This window comes from Solea senegalensis, linkage group LG14 (assembly GCF_019176455.1).
Source record: "Solea senegalensis isolate Sse05_10M linkage group LG14, IFAPA_SoseM_1, whole genome shotgun sequence".
Lineage (NCBI taxonomy): Eukaryota > Metazoa > Chordata > Actinopteri > Pleuronectiformes > Soleidae > Solea > Solea senegalensis.
The window spans coordinates 453,277-470,065 of record NC_058034.1 but is presented as its reverse complement, the minus strand read 5'-3'; the positions used below and the strand labels follow the sequence as shown (position 1 = coordinate 470,065).

At 41.6% G+C, this 16,789-nt stretch overlaps 1 protein-coding gene across 5 annotated transcripts in view; it reads right to left on the bottom strand.

Moving 5' to 3' along the window:
• Window positions 1-792: 792 nt before the first annotated feature.
• farp2 (FERM, RhoGEF and pleckstrin domain protein 2) overlaps window positions 793-16,789 on the bottom strand; it is a 38,838-nt gene continuing 22,841 nt past the window's right edge. Inside the window, exons 11-26 of one of the 5 annotated variants that reach the window (XM_044043880.1) lie at window positions 15,709-15,777; window positions 15,558-15,615; window positions 14,839-15,094; window positions 9,451-9,635; window positions 9,231-9,320; window positions 8,857-8,990; window positions 7,991-8,072; window positions 7,665-7,902; window positions 6,981-7,111; window positions 6,825-6,893; window positions 6,646-6,735; window positions 6,017-6,037; window positions 5,095-5,177; window positions 4,225-4,367; window positions 3,915-4,078; window positions 793-1,020 (exon numbers count right to left, since the gene is read on the bottom strand). In XM_044043880.1, coding sequence (XP_043899815.1) covers window positions 808-1,020; window positions 3,915-4,078; window positions 4,225-4,367; window positions 5,095-5,177; window positions 6,017-6,037; window positions 6,646-6,735; window positions 6,825-6,893; window positions 6,981-7,111; window positions 7,665-7,902; window positions 7,991-8,072; window positions 8,857-8,990; window positions 9,231-9,320; window positions 9,451-9,635; window positions 14,839-15,094; window positions 15,558-15,615; window positions 15,709-15,777 — 2,026 coding nt within the window. In that variant the 3' untranslated portion in view covers window positions 793-807. The remainder of the gene's footprint in view (window positions 1,021-3,914; window positions 4,079-4,224; window positions 4,368-5,094; window positions 5,178-6,016; window positions 6,038-6,645; window positions 6,736-6,824; window positions 6,894-6,980; window positions 7,112-7,664; window positions 7,903-7,990; window positions 8,073-8,856; window positions 8,991-9,230; window positions 9,321-9,450; window positions 9,636-14,838; window positions 15,095-15,557; window positions 15,616-15,708; window positions 15,778-16,789) is intronic. The other 4 variants (XM_044043882.1, XM_044043883.1, XM_044043881.1 and 1 more) reach the window with 4 other exon arrangements.

The following is a 16,789-nucleotide window of genomic DNA, read 5'->3' as shown; positions in this document are numbered from 1 at the left end:
CTCTGCTGTGATTATAAAATCTGCAATACGACAGTGAGGCTGTCTCACGGCACTCTAGAGTTTTTATGTACCCAGATTTGGATGAGGGGGTGGAGCTTACATGGAGCTCAAAGACTTAATCATCTAGTTGAGTCTAAATGGGATCATAATGACATAAATGACACCGACAGTGTTTCATTGACCTGAAAACAAACACATTGCGACAGCGCTGAGGTGAAAGTGACGTTGGAACAATTTCAATGACGAGTGGCTTTGACATCACGTCACTCTTTTAAATTTGAAATATTTCAACTCAAGCCCAAAGAAACAAATCTTTAGGGATCTTTATACAGACTATATCACATCAATATTTGCATCAGGCTTTAAGATCTAAATAATAATAATAATAATAACATCTCAATATTGTTGGTTTAGATACGAGATATACTGTATGTGGATATAAAGCAGCGCACAGGTTGTTTCTCTGCACTCGTGAAAATGTTCTTTTGAGATGTTTGTGCTACACAAAGGAGAACACAGTGTAAATACACTCTAAAATAAAACATCTACTGTTTAGGATCAGTATCACGTCATGTTCAAATTAAAATGATAGCTGGTTTATTGCGTTTGGCTTTTTTAATGTTAAATGAAGGATATCTATGTGTCTTAGAAACAATGACATTGCCACTTTTTAAATGCAATTGTGTCCATTCCATGTATTTTTGAATCAATATCCATAATATTTTATTTATAAAATGTCACAGATACATATTATCAATATACTGCTCGGACCTAAACAGAAGCATCATGTTCTTGTGCTTTTGAAAATCAGTGTAAACGACTTTGAAGCGTTTCAGTTGAAAAATGAACTTGTGGTGAATGTGTGAATGTGGGCGGAGCCTCAGTGACAGATCCCAGCATGTGGAGACGAACCTGATGAGTCTTGTAGAAGAACAGGCAGAAGTTGGTGAACACGACCCAGAGTTTCTGCCAGCCGTTACTGTTCTTGAACTTCCTCAGCAGGTAACCAGAGAGCTGGTTCTAAAGATGAGGACAGAACCCAGGCGACGGTTAAACCGCTGTAATCCACGCTCAAATCAGTGACCAGTGACTGGTTCATAACACCATTATTTATCATGCATCTCTGCCGTCTTCATTGTTTACATGTGAATGTAAAAGAATCATTAAAGATAAAACTACTGTATAAAAGTATAAAGTATAAAAACACTGGTCAATCATTGCACTAACACTGGCAGCTTATTACATTTCCACTGTTAAATGAACTTGTTATGATTTAAACTAAAAAAAACCTTGGCTGTGAAAAAATGTATAATCAGATTTTCATAAATATAATGAGAAACCTGTTGTTTTTTTTTGCATTCATTAAGAACCACTATGTGGGATGTAGTGGCATCTAGAGGTGAAGGTGAATATTACAACCTTTTGCAAAGAAATATGGCAGACTTCATGGAGAAGAAAATTAGGCATTATTTTAAAATATTGTTTTCAATTTTCCCCTTAATTGGATTCTTTTTAAAAAAAATATCCACTTATCTTCCCACTTCCTGCTTTTGGCCTGTGACTCTAGTACCTGGTTCACGCGCAGGTAATCAGTGAGTGACAGGTTCTGGTTTCGGTACCAGCAAACATGAGTGATGGTGTTTGGTCTCTGGGTTTGGCCGAGCAGATAGCGAGGGGGAAGCTCCGGTGAGATGGCCGGAGAAGAGGTGAAGACTGAGAGACGACGAGGAGGAGGAGGAGGAGGAGGAGGAAGAAAAGGCGGAGAGAAAGTGTTAGCATGTTAGCTGTGAGTGAGCTAAAGGAGGGAAGGAAGAAGCAGTTAGGAAATTCTCCAGGTCTGTGAAGTGAAAACGTTTGTGTTAGAAAAGAAGAAAAGACAGACGCTACGCTAATGCTAACATGCTGCCTTCAAATGTGGTGTCGTCACAAAAAGATTCTCTATGAACTCACCAGTGAAATTCAAGTTCAGATATTGTCATTGGTCTTATTATTGGACAGTTATTGGACACCAAAAGCTAATCTAATTAAATATACAGCTGCTTTAGCTCGGAGACAGACAGAAGTTTGTGTCCATCTATCTTCTACCGCTTATACGAGGTCAGGTCGATTGGATCTCGTGTCTCTGTCGCTGCAGAGTGGGCGTGGTTTACAAACTGACACAAACCTTCTGCGTCAACATGAGATAAAGAACATGTTCTCAAATCATCCTCGACATAAACAGGTGCTTTCTAACGACACAGTCGACTGTACGATAAGTGAAGCACGACTTTAGTCTTCTTTAATCATCTTTAGTCACCTTTAATCATCTTTAGTCATCTTTAATCATCTTTAGTCATCTTTAATCACCTTTAATCATCTTTCGTCATCTTTAGTCATCTTTAGTTCATCTTTAGTCATCTTTAATCATCTTTAATCATCTTTAGTCATCTTTAGTCATCTTTAGTCACCTTTAATCATCTTTAGTCATCTTTAGTCATCTTTAGTCATCTTAAGTCATCTTAAGTCATCTTTAATCATCTTTAATCATCTTTAGTCATCTTTAGTCATCTTTAATCATCTTTAGTCATCTTTAATCACCTTTAATCATCTTTAATCATCTTTCGTCATCTTTAATCTTCTTTAGTCATCTTTAGTCATCTTTCATCTTTCGTCATCTTTAGTCATCTTGTCATCTTTAATCATCTTTAATCATCTTTATCATCTTTAGTCATCTTTAGTCATCTTTAATCATCTTCATCTTTAGTCATCTTTAATCATCTTTAGTCACCTTTAATCATCTTTAGTCATCTTTAATCACCTTTAATCACCTTTAATCATCTTTAGTCATCTTTAGTCATCTTTAGTCATCTTTAGTCATCTTAAGTCATCTTTAGTCATCTTTAGTCATCTTTAGTCACCTTTAATCATCTTTAGTCATCTTTAATCACCTTTAATCATCTTTAATCATCTTTCGTCATCTTGTCATCTTTAGTCATCTTTAGTCATCTTTAGTCATCTTTAATCTTCTTTAGTCATCTTTAGTCATCTTTAGTCATTATCTTTCTTTAGTCATCTTTAGTCATCTTTAATCTTTCATCTTTAGTCATCTTTAGTCATCTTTCATCTTTAGTCATAAGTCATCATCTTAAGTCATCTTTAGTCACCTTTAATCATCTTTAGTCATCTTTAATCACCTTTTAATCATCTTTAGTCATCTTTTCATCTTTTAGTCATCTTTAATCATCTTTAGTCATCTTTAATCATCTTTAGTCATCTTTAGTCATCTTTCGTCATCTTTCGTCATCTTTAATCATCTTTTCATCTTTAGTCATCTTTAGTCATCTTTAGTCATCTTTAGTCATCTTTAATCATCTTTAATCATCTTTAGTCATCTTTAATCTTTATCATCTTTAGTCATTTAGTCATCTTTAATCATCTTTAGTCATCTTTAATCATCTTTGATCATCTTTATCATCTTTAGTCATCTTTAGTCATCTTTAATCATCTTTAATCATCTTTAGTCATCTTTAATCATCTTTGATCATCTTTAGTCATCTTTAGTCATCTTTAGTCATCTTTTCATCATCTTTAGTCATCTTTAATCATCTTTAGTCATCTTTAATCATCTTTAATCTTTAGTCTTCTTTAATCATCTTTAGTCATCTTTAATCATCTTTAGTCATCTTTAGTCATCTTTCGTCATCTTTAGTCATCTTTAGTCATCTTTAATCATCTTTAATTATCTTTAATCATCTTTAATCATCTTCATGCTGAAGGCAGCGTCTGTCGCTAAGGAAGGGAAAACAAGAAGAACATGAGGAAAGGAAAGAACATGCGTAAGTGCAAGTTTGGTGTTTGGGTGTGAGTGTGTCTGGATGAGGATGGGGAGGAGGGAGGAGGAGGAGGAGGAGGTGGGGGTGGGGGTGGGGGAGTACCTCCACAGCCAGGCTGTGATCAGACATAGAAACACTGGTGTTGCGGTGCCAGCACACGTGCATGGTCGTGTTTGCACGATGGTGCGTCTGCTTGTCCAGTGACGTCCTGGACGAGTTCATGTCGTCCTCCGACTCCTGCTCCAGAGAAACCTCATCAGACGAGCCTGAGGGAGGGAGGGAGGGAGGGAGGGAGGGGAGCAGGCGGGACAGGAAGTTGTGTGGAGGAAAGGGATTAAATGTGTGGATGTTTTCTGTGTCTGAAGCAAAAAAAAAGATTTGTCCTTTAGTCAGCTGAGGAAAGAAAACACACCACGATGTTCCCGGGTTACAGAAGGTTTAATCTTACGATTGGAGTGATCGCCGACGTCCAGGAAGATGCTGGACTTTTCGTTCTTGGCCGCGTCGATAGCCAGATTCAGATCCTCGATCCACTTCCCCATCTCCACTTTAGAGCTGAGCGCAGATACAAGCGAGAAACGACAAAACAAACAGCAAGTCACGCGTGTTAACGGTACAAAGCACGCATGCATGCATTAACACAGTCTGTGCATGAGAATAAGCATCTGTTCACTCAGAGTAATTATTCATAATGAATCAAAACAATCTTTGTGTGTAGATATTAAAGTTACACACAAACGTCTTCATGAAGAGAAACGATGACACTTTATTTCATGCTTTTATCTGAAAACAGGCCATGTCAAGCAAAACTATCAGACCGGACTGAGGCAGCGTTAGTGTGTATACAGCACCAGCTCAGGGGTGGGCGGGGACAAGTTGCATTTATCCTGTCACCCTATTTTATGAGCAGTAGAATTCACTCGTTCACTCGTTCACGGATGTTTGTGCTGCTCTTTGACTTCTTTACTTTCTTAATTTTTTTTTTCTTGTATTGAATCCTGGTCCTGGACCAATATATCATCTAGAGCGTGTGGATGAAGCTGTTTTTCATATGAGCGCCGCCCACCATCGAGTCAAGGCCACACGACACTAAGTGGATATAGCCGAAGCTAAGTAGCAACAGGATGTCGCTACTTAGCTTCAGGATGATGATTTCCACAAACTCGTACAGAAGATCGCGTTGTGACAGAAATCCATAAGTAAATCTGTGTGGAAATGAAACGAGCGCTAACACACAGCTAATTAGCATGAGCGATCTGAACATGACTAACATTTAACGAACCTGGCAGCCACGACGATGGTTCTCTGAGCGGAGTAGATGGTGAAGCAGTGAGGGACAGACCACTCGTTCTCACTCTCCTCAACCTACAGACAAAACAAGAAATCAGGAGGAGGAGGAGGAGCTGCTGTCATCCAACTATCTACTATATTATGAGTGGAGTCACAAAACACGGTGCTGATGCCTGTTGTTCAACAGCTTCTACTGAAGCATCCACAAATAAACCCACGGTGTTAAAGCTGTGGGGCAGACTGCTCTTTGTCACGGCCCCTCCCATGACACAGATGACCAAGACAATCTCTCCACTGCTGAGAGGCTCCGCCCATATTGACATGTTTTACTGTGCACATAGACGTTGTCTTTGCACTGAAGGAATAAGTGGTGTTTATTAGAACAGGCCAATAGGAGGCGCCCTCTCTTTCTCACTCTGGACTGGTGTGTTTCCACTAAGTGCAACGCTACAGCACTTATTTGTTTGTGTTTCTTCAGTAGCCTTCGCTCGGGTCCCAGAGTGATGGTACAATAGTAGACCTACGACAGTCAGCTGATGGGGCGACCACTTGTGTTTCTAAAACGCCCGCCGTCTCTTCTCAAACGCAGCGACGCAGACGTTGTCGTCGTTCATCGTCAGTGAACTGGTACAATGTCACGCTACAGATCGCTGACGCCTCCGTCACCGTCAACAAGTACTGTCCTCAGTCACAGCGCGAGTCTGACCGAGGACAAACTGTATCATGATGGAAACTTCCAGGAGTTCCAGAGGTCTAGTCGTCTCTCAGATCATTTGATTCACAATATATAACAACACAAATAATTCCGTCTTTTCAGATTATAGACAAACTAAGTCCAGCTTGTGTGGAGTGAGTTAGTCTGAGATGATTGTGAGACATGATTTCACTGGTGATTTGTCCACACAGACACTTACCGGTGCGTCCAGCACAATGAGCTGCGGCCAGGAGTGAAGCAGAAACATGTTAAAGTCAGGAGACCACGCCCCTGCCCCTCCCCCTCTTTACAGACACTACAATAACCAGAGCTCATGTCTGTGTCATACTAGTGTTACACAGTCAACCATTTAAACAATTTAAAAAATGAATCTTTAAACGGAGGTTTGATATTTTTAACAATACAATCTATATAAGTAAATAGAATTTTAAATAATATGCAAAATCAGATCTATATTGAACTTGAAAGGAACATAAAATCTTAATATTGTCTTTGTTGTTAATAATTGAATAAAACAATATTTACTGTAAAATATGAGCTGGGCAATCTTTCAATAACACATTTATCTCAGCTGAGACACACGTCAAGTTTGTTAAAGCTCGAGTCTGGGATTTGTTTCTGGAAAAGTTGAAGGTGGCATCAGTAAATAAAGTTGTAATAAAGAAAAGAAAACTCACCCAATAAAATGCCACCACCTAATCTCTGCTCTCACAACTACATTACACAGCAGCATATATGACACGTTGATTTGCATAATGGTCGTTACGGACACATGGACTCGTCGTCTAATAATGTCGCCAGGGGGCGATGTAGAGTCTGAATACTCACGATCATGCCGTGAAGAGGCAGCTGTCCGTGCACTTTGAACTGATTGGTTGCTGTGACACCTTTACTGGTGTAGAGGAGCATGTCAGAGAACTGGAAAGACAACACACGAGCGGAGGAATTATCTCCTGAATCCTGGTTTGACTCTGATGAATGGAACAGTGGAGCGTTTGTGTACCAACCAGGAAAAACATCCTCTGCTGCAGCCCCTTCTTAGTCAGCTTGTACAGACATCCCTCTCGTATGAACTCCTGCAAACAAGAAGAGAAAATGTCAACACTGCTGATCGAACACTTTCACAGCACCCTCTAGCCTCCACTCTGCGTCACTGCACGCACTCTGCCTGGTGCCGTCAGGTTCTCTATGCCGATCAGGTCTCTCTGCAGCTCTGTCAGCTTCTGGAAGTTCTCCAGTCGGATCAGGCTGCTCTGGAGCTGAGTGGCTATCTCAGCGACTTCCTTCAGAGCCTCTGTGCAAAAACAGGAGAAAAGAAAAAGGTTAGGGGTCAAATCAGTTACGACACATAGTATTTTAGGAGAGGGAATGTAAAAACAATAGGTTTCGCCCACAGAGTTGTTCCTTGATGAATAGAAAGGGGTAAAAATAGCAGTTGCCAGTTTACCGTGATGATCAGAGAACAAACCATTTAAAAACATTATTCAGTTTCATTTGTCATGTTTAACAGCTTTTATTCATTTGTTCAGGTACATTTTGTTTTAGCGAGGGCACCCGAAGCTAAAACACAACATATTTATGACTTTATTTGTTTTATTATTAGCAGGAGCTGATAAGTGCTAACATTGATTTTAATGCATTGATTTTAGAGTGATTTGTGGGAAAGAAGAAAAATGAGCAAAAAGCAACATTACAACAGAATAACTCACTTCACTTTCAAACAACAACAACAACAACAACAACAACAACAACAAGTGCTATTAACAGTAAAGTTAGCAGCTATCGTGGAATCCCATACTTTACAGTCTTACAGTGTAAAGCAGTCTGGTTAAAAAAGGAGAACTCACCCTTGCAGTCGTCATGATCCCGGTGAGCGGGTGAGTAATGTTTGCACAGTCTCTCCAGGATGAGTTTGTAGTGCATGAGGCGCTGGATCGGTTTGAGCAGGAACGTGTTGAGCGGCAGGTAACAGACCTTCTGCAGCTCAAACTCTTTGTAGACCGTCTCCAGCTTCTTCAGTCTCCTGGTGGCCTTCTCCAACTCCGTCAACACCTCGTCGTGCTTCTGCAGGAAGCTGGTGAACTCCTGCGGGAAGACGAGCACGGAACACGTGACACAACGTCGGTCGAGTCAGGAGACGGTGGATGATGTGAAGCCAAGAGCTACAAGTCACCTTCAGAGCACACATGTTCCTCAGCATCACATCGCCGATCCTCTGGTAGTCGCCTTTGACGTGAGCGTTCGAGCGTCCCTCCCTGAGGAAGTTTTACGTTCCAAAATGTTAAGTGTTGGAAAATAAACCGTAGTAACAGTCATCTTCAGCAGTTAGCTGTAGGCTAACTCTGGAAGGTTTGAAGCCAGGTCCCAATTTATTGAAGAGGCCTCTTCAGTTCTGACAAACTGGAGGAAAAATCCAGGTATTTTGCCTCTGAAACCCGTCTAAAGGTCGCAGGTCGTTCACCCCGACTCACTTATTCCACCAGTTAGTCAGAACTAAAGAGGCTTCTTAGATGATCACAGATGAAACGTCACACACATGTACACGTGTTCACACATGTGTATATACATGTGTGAACACATGTATATACACATGTGTTCACACATGTATGTACACATGTATGAACACATGTATGTACACACATATGAACACATGTATGTACACATGTATGTACACACGTATGTACACATGTATGAACACATGTATGTACACATGTATGAACACATGTATGAACAAGCATGTACACATGTATGTACACATGTATGAACACACGTATGTACACATGTATGAACACATGTATGTACACACGTATGAACACATGTTTGAACACATGTATGTACACATGTATGAACACACGTATGTACACATGTATGAACACATGTATGTACACATGTATGAACACATGTATGTACACATGTATGTACACACGTATGAACACACGTATGTACACACGTATGAACACATGTATGTACACACGTATGTACACATGTATGAACACATGTATGAACACACATATGAATATTGTATGTGAGGTAATCTACCAGAGAGCCAGCCTCTGGTCCAACTCCTTGAGGAAGCCTCGGTGGAACTCGTAGATGGGGTCGATGTTGGAGAACAGGAGGGTCATCAGGCCTTCGGGCATGGCGTTCTCTTTGATCACAGCACTTCGGAACCACTGGACAAACACATATGATTTACATGTCCAGGAAAACATCTGCAGCCAAAGGGCCTGCCATACAATTGTTTATGAAAATGAACGGTTTTCAGACATGAACTCTTAATAATGTCCAGACATTCGGATCAGGACCAGGTCTGGAGATTGTACTGTAAGACATACTTGGACATTATGTGGAACTCAGACGAGCAGGAGAACTTCAGTTCATGCCTAAGAAAGTGAAAAGGAGGATCAACTTACCACGGTGATGACCTCAAGGTCTTTCAAGTATGTTCTCTCTGTGGTCAGAATCTCTTTGGCAATGAAGTAGGCCTTGTCTGTAGGATAGCGCTGAAACAGATAAAAGAATCAGACCACTTAGAAAACTCCTTGAACTGGCAGGAGAAGCCTGTGATATCTGCTCTTTAAAAGGGGTTGTGACTGAGGCAGGGGGTGGAAGGGTGGCATGTGAGCAGTGTACCTTCCTCCTGCCCTCCTCTTCCTCCTCTAGCCTGGCAGTGCTGCCCACCTCACTCAGGATGGGGCTTTGCAGGGGCGACGGCGCCTGACCTGGCAGGCTGAGGGTGGACAGTTGGAAGGCGGGCGACAGGCAGAGCGGATCCTTGGAGTTGAAGGGCGAGAGCTGAGGGCTGTCCATCACTGGATCTGTGGAGGACGGAAAACAGGAATTTAACAAACTACTTTTTATACCAAAATCTTTAGAAGGCGTTAACCTTGGGGGAGGGAACATAGCTCTAGAGTTTGTTTACAGCCACGCTTGTGAGTGGAAGAGTTTGGTATATTACACAATTCTTTGCATTTCCATAATTTCAGTCCCAAAACAAACAATTGGTGCCATCCAGCGGCCTAGCACTTTAAGGGTGGACTTAAACACACGGTACTCTGTTGACGAGCACTTCTGAGTTTAACACAAAATGCACCATTTTTTTAAATGATGACAGAGAGAATTCACACATAACTGTAGCAACTGTCAAAAATGACATGTAACAACTGCTAGATGTTATGCTATTAACATAGCTGCTATGTTGAAACACAAGCCAGATTAGAGTTTACCATTCCAGAATATATCCTGGTAAACTAAACATCTACATTACATTAGATTACACTGCAAACAACTTAAAATATGATGGTGGGAGTGTTAATATTTAAGAAGAGACTCAAGAATGAACTTTGCTTTTCTAACAACTGACAACAAGTTCCAAACATGGTGAGACAGGTGGAGCAACATTGCGCTAGTAAAGTGGTTGAAGAGACAACGAGGCGTACACAACATTTCAGTCGTGATTTGAAAAAAAGAATCATTCAGCAGTTTGGCGGGATAATCCGTCCTGATGTCCTCTTTACTGCTGCTGAATACACATTATTAATAGTAATGATAATAATAATTATTATGTTCTCAAAACTTCAAACAATCATTTTCACTAAACCTGTCAAACCACCAAACAAGTATAAGAAGAGAGGAGACAGAGAGAATGTAATGTCTCCCACATTCTCCCCCTATCGCCATTGTTTTTATAGCACGACAAATGATTTATTACTAACTTATATGAGCACGTTTCCATCTCGGAGAAACCACTCCAGTCTAACAGACGACAGAAGAACAGCTCAACACAGCTGTTCTTCTAATTCTATTACAGAGGGGGGAGGAAGGGGGGAGGGAGAGAGAGAGAGGGAGAGAGAAAAAAGAAAAAGAAAGTCGGCCCTCGACCCGGAAACAATTGCTCAAGGGAAAAAAAGACTGATGAAGAATGTGGTTTGTCTGGAGGGAAAATACTTGTTTACAGTGTGAAGTGAAAGGCCAATGACACGAGAGGACGAGAGGACGAGAGGACGGTGGGGTGGGGCGGGGTTACTGTGGAATGACTTGGCACAAAGCCTGACCAAACACACACACACACACGGCCGAGTTCAAACCCGACCCCCGACAACTGCAGGCTTCATTTGTCAAACTAACAGGATCATGAGGACATGTCCCCACATGTCCCTCGACTGTCCAGGAAATGATGGTTTAGAAGTTTCAAATGACTGAACTGGATTCTTTATCACACTCAAACACTGAGATGAGGATTATTTTTATCCTGTTAAGAGCAGGTGAGAGAATCACAATCAGATTTCATTCTGCATCCCAAAAAGAATCTGACATTCATGGTACCCAAAAGTGATTCCTTTATTCTTGAGAGTAGAAACATACAAACATTAAGTACAAGTAGTTTATATAATTAGTCAAAATAAAATATACAAGTTCAGGATTAAGTGATGATTACTTCCAAGTGCAGTTTAGCTGAGCTGGTTATAAACGCCGTGGATTAAATGTGTGAAGCTGAGAGGTGAGGGACGTGACACGGCGGACGAGCAACCGAGGCTCCGCCCCACTCCAAAAAAATGGAAATGACAAAAAAAAAAGCAAAACCTTAATATAAAAACACTTCTGAAATGACAGTTTTCTATTTCAATGAGGGGAAATTTAAATCCTTCAAAATGACAATGAGAACGGCTAAAAGCAGGAAAGCGTCCCGAACTCTGAAACAGGAAGTTACACCTGAGTTAAAAGCAGGAATAAGAGTGAGAGGAAGTGCTTTACGGCACCGCGGTGCAAGTGCGACACGAGACCAAAACCCGCGTTCACGGCAGAAAACTTCGTACTGCGTACGTTACGACTGACAGCAGGAAATCTACTTTGATCAGATTTAGTCAGTTTAACAAAAAAACAAATCAATACACAGGACAGACATAACGTTAGTATTGTATGTGTTGGCCGTTTAGTCACATTTGTACTTGAGTTAAATCAGGATCTGTGTCAGTCCTGACGGTTGACCGGACTCTGATCATGTGACTGGTCATTGAAATGCTTCAATAAAATCCAGCTAATACACAAGTACTATAGTTAATGTGCAAACCCCGCCCCTCCCCGTTTCCTTCCTATAAAACCATCCTGAAGCCTGAAACAAAGCAACGTCAACCTTTACCACACTGCAAACAACAAACACACAAGATAGTACAATTCCCACAATGCTGTGCGGTTCTCTCCTGGACACTGGCGATACATTCACTGTGTAGAAAGTGGTGTTAATGACATTCTTCAACTTCAACTAAACATGAAGTCAAATGTTAGTGAGCGAACTATTATTCTCATGATTTCTCCTTCACCTTCTCCTCACTGTGGACGAGTCGGACTACTTTAGCCAGCAGGTGGCAGCAACAAGCTCAAGTGCAAATGGTAGAAGTTGGACTTTTTAAAAGTCGCTGAAGCTGAACTGCTGCTTTCATTTTGAGTAACCTGAGATTAGAGACTGAAAACACACCCGCTGCGCAGAGACATCATCTAAGACAAGAGATTCATAATAATTGTAAATTTAGTTTAGAAATTTTTTTTTTTTTTAGATATAAGATATGATGACAAACTTCATTCATCTGATCCCAGTTTCAGTGACGTGTTGGGGGACACACACACACACACACACACACACACACACACACACACACACACACACACACACACACACACACACACACACACTATTATTGAAAATAATTGACTCAATGAAAAACCAACACTTGGTCAAAAAGAGGCCAAGTGCTGCAGATAAGACGACTGAACGAGATGAAAGAGTATCATGAAAACCGTGGCCAGGACTCGTTCAGGTTACATCCACACGACTATGTTTTTGTTTAAAATCTCCATCCAGCTTCAAATCTGTGTCCACAACACCACACTGTGGATTTCAGCTAAAGTTTGCAGCTAAAAGTCGACATGTTAACGTTGACAGCGTTAGTTCTTGTGATTAGTTTCAAATGTTAATTTGTAAAATTGTTACGTTGTCTTTTAGTAGTTGGTCCCAAGGGATTCAAAATGGCCTAAAATTTAAAAAAATAATAATAATAATAATAATAATAATAAGAGGAGACAACAGCAAAGCACTGATACATCCCTCTGTGCACAGCCTCCACTTAATATTATAATTTGTTGCTCAACAGCCTCGGTAACTTTTGCAGAGCATCTTCTGCATCTGTGGCCGACAGTTTACAGGAACTAGAACGGCTGGCTTACTGAAAACCAGTCACTAAATGTGCATATAGTCAATTAAAGGTCATTTATACGTATATTTCATTTTTATTTATACGTCATTTGCGTTGGTATGGACGTTTACGCTTCCTCTCGAGGGCAGTGCAGAGTGAAGAGGTTGTTTTATTGTGCGTGATGTGAAATAGACGGAAATGCAAGCGGATTTCGAGGCATTTTCATTCTCAGTATTTCCACTGTGACTTTAGACAACTTGCTCTGCCTGGACAGATCAAACCACAGAGGTCACTCTCTTCTTTTGTGGCTGCAGGGATAATCCAACGAGCTCTGGCAGCATGTTTGGACTATTAACTCTAATCTGCCCCCAGGATTCACACACAATGTGCACAATGATGGACCAAATGATGCAAAGCACCAACAAAAGCCCTCGTTTAAAATCATTTAAATCCGACAACAGGTTTTTGTTTTAACTGACTCCCAATGTCAGCGTCAAGTTTTACAGTGCATTTTCTTTATGATGCTTATTATTATTATTTTACTGTCAATACTTACGATTGACATCAGACATCCTGCTGAATGAACCTGCTATAGTAAGAATAATAGTAGTAATAATAATAATAATAATAATAATAATAATAATAATAATAATAATAATAATAATGATAATAATAATAATGATGATAAAAATGGGTCTTCTTTGTTTTGGTGCATCTGTGGCAGATTTGATGCGTTTTCAAACAGAAAACAGAATAGTGTGGATCTTTCCATGATGAGTCGATTTTCATGAGGAAACAGGAGTGATTTTTAAATGACAGCACTAGTAAAAATTGTTCTCCTCCACAGGATAAAGAGGAGATGAAGACAGCTGCTGGTAAATATTATTCTGATTGTTATTATTATTATTATTGTCATTATCGTTATTTTACATTTGAATGTGAGGGGACGCAGAGTTGTCTGCGAACGCCAGCGCCTGCAGGTTGTGGCACTGAAGCAGGAAACCCTCGATCCCGCTGCTTCCTGTTAGGGGGTTACTGTAAAAGAGGTTCTGCTCGGGGGGAAGGATGCTGTCGGAGCCCCAGTCAGAGTCTGAATCTGAGCTGCCGTTGCCGGAGCCCTCAGTGGCTGTGGGCGGATAACTGAGCTGCTCCAGCTGCTCCACCAGGTCACTGAACTGCACGGCCGAGCTGCTCTCGGAGCGAATCGAGCACGCCGGGAAGTTGACCATGGAGCTGGCTTCTGACTGGATGTCAGAGCCCGGCAGGCGGAGCGAGGAGGAGTCAGGGGCGCCGTAACCCAGCGACAGGCACTCGCCAGCAGAGCTGAGGCCCAGGTTGTCGAGTGAACTGCACTCGGAGCGGTTATTGACTAGCGAGCTGGTCTCAGAGTGACCCACAATGCTATCAGGGAAAGGGTTGCTGTTACCGTTCAGATCCTCAATGCCAACACTAAAGATTGTGTTTTGACTCAGATTAGCGTCTTCTACGTTCTGAAACTGACCCACTTTACCGTCGACAGTGAAAGAGTAAGCCTCGGCCCCGCCGCCGTAAAAGGAAATCTCAGCGGGGTCGTCGTCTATAAACTCCTCGGTGACGTGAAGAGGAGAGTTGAAGGGATTCTGCTTCGTACGCAAAAGCTCCGCCTCAAACGCTTCCGGTGTGAGAACGCCCCCCCTCCTCCTCCCCCCACCCACCGAGCACACTGTGCCCCACCTTCCCCCAAGCTCGTTATCCTCATTGCCATTTTTGGAGGGCTGTGACTTAGAAGTGCCACTCTCTACACACACAAACACGGGGCTGCAGTGTCCTGCTGCCTGATTGCTGGGGGCACCTTGAAAAGTGTAGTGGGGCGGGGGCGTGGCCTTGACGGCGTCTTCCCTCGGCGGGCTGGGGGGTCGCGTGGCTTGTGGTGGGGAGTGGAGCGGCGGCGGCGGCTTCTGCAGGTGCTGAGGAGACGAGCCGAGCGCGGGAAAAGGCTGAAGCCGAGGCTGCAGCTCTGTCCGAGGGAGGACGGAGGACGTGTGGAAGGACACTGTGGCTGAGCCGAGGGAACACGGACTCCTGAGACTGTCGCTGAACGACAAGCTCTGAAACAATGAACACAGAGAAAAGATGGTCATACAGTTGAAGGCTTAGTTCACTCCCTGAACAATGTGACTCGAGGGAGAGGATATTCATTGACCTGATGCTGATGACTGGAGTCAATCTGCTTTATGAACAACACGTGACATATGAGCCTCATGTGTTCTGCAGGTCAAGGATCATTTTGGATCATTTCCAAGGCAGTTTTATTAAATGTTGGAAAAGGTTAATGTCAGGGTTTTTTAAATCAAATTAAAACATTTGTTATCTCCCCTTATAATGAAATGTAAAGCCCTAACGGCCCTTTCCCCTGACACAGCTTTTATTTATAACAAATCTAGTAAAATATCAAGTTCGATGGTTCGATGAAATCTTGACAAAGACATCAATATCACAAACCCCAGTTCTATTTGTTTAGCGCCTCATTTCCTGCTTTGAAGCAGAATTGAATCTCGTGGCACAACTGACCTGTTTTGGCACATCTGTTGCAAAGGAACGAGCAGACATTTGTATTTTACTGTTCCTCCTGAGGAAAGAAAACATTACACAGTCTGTGTTTCTGAAGAATGTTAAAAGACAAACTCAGCACTGATTGTGTACATTATATGGAAACACACACCTCTGGTACGGCGTTCTCTTTGCTCCATTTTCCCTCACGTACTCCAGAAGTTGCTTCTGAGTTCTTCCACTGAGAGAAAGAGCTTTGAATTAAAACACTGGACAGTGACGACACATGAATGAACAAGCAACAACCAAATCAAAAGACACACACACATGACACTATAACACTATAACACTACAACTCTCAGCTATGCTGCTTTTCATTTGTGTTCAGGAGTTAGTTAAAGGCAAAACTGGACAAACTCTCATCCAAGTTCTTCAGTACCTTTGATTTATAACGTCAGCAAACATTTCCCCAAGGAGTTAATGATCTCAATCACTTGTTTCAGCTCTTCTTCAGTAGAACATGATCATGTGTTTGGCAGCTTTTACCGAGTCTGGTTGCACGTGACGACATGACATTACATGTCATTTTGATGTCATTTTACATGAGGCTCATTGTGCATGTCGCAGGAGAGCTTACGATGACGGATGGAACGGAGCTTTACCTCCAGATATCACGAGGGCAGTATAGAAATAAAGATAATGACAAGGGCATTTAAAACTGGCAGTCAATGCTTGGAATTAAAATAGTCTATATATGTCTGTGTTTATGTTTGTGTCTGGACTGTGTTTATGTTTGTTTATGTTTGTGTCTGGACTGTGTTTACGTTTGTGTCTGACTTTTATGTTTGTGTCTGTGTGTTTATATTGTGTTTACTGTTTGTGTATGGACTGTGTTTATGTATGTGTTTACTGTGTCACACACTGTGAATGTTTGTGTCTGGACTGTGTTTACGTTGTGTGTATGGACTGTGTTTACGACTGTGTTTACGCTTGTGTATGGACTGACTGTGTTTATGTTTGTGTCTGACTGTGTTTATGTTTGTGTATGGACTGTGTTTAGACTGTCTGACACGTTTGTGTATGGACTGTTTATGTTTGTGTCTGGACTGTGTTTATTTGTGTCTGGACTGTGTGTACCATGGACTGTGTTTATGTTTGTGTCTTATGTTTGTGTATGGACTGTGCTTTACTGTGTTTACGTTGTGTTGGACTGTGTTTATGTTTGTGTCTGACTGTGTTTATGTTTGTTTATG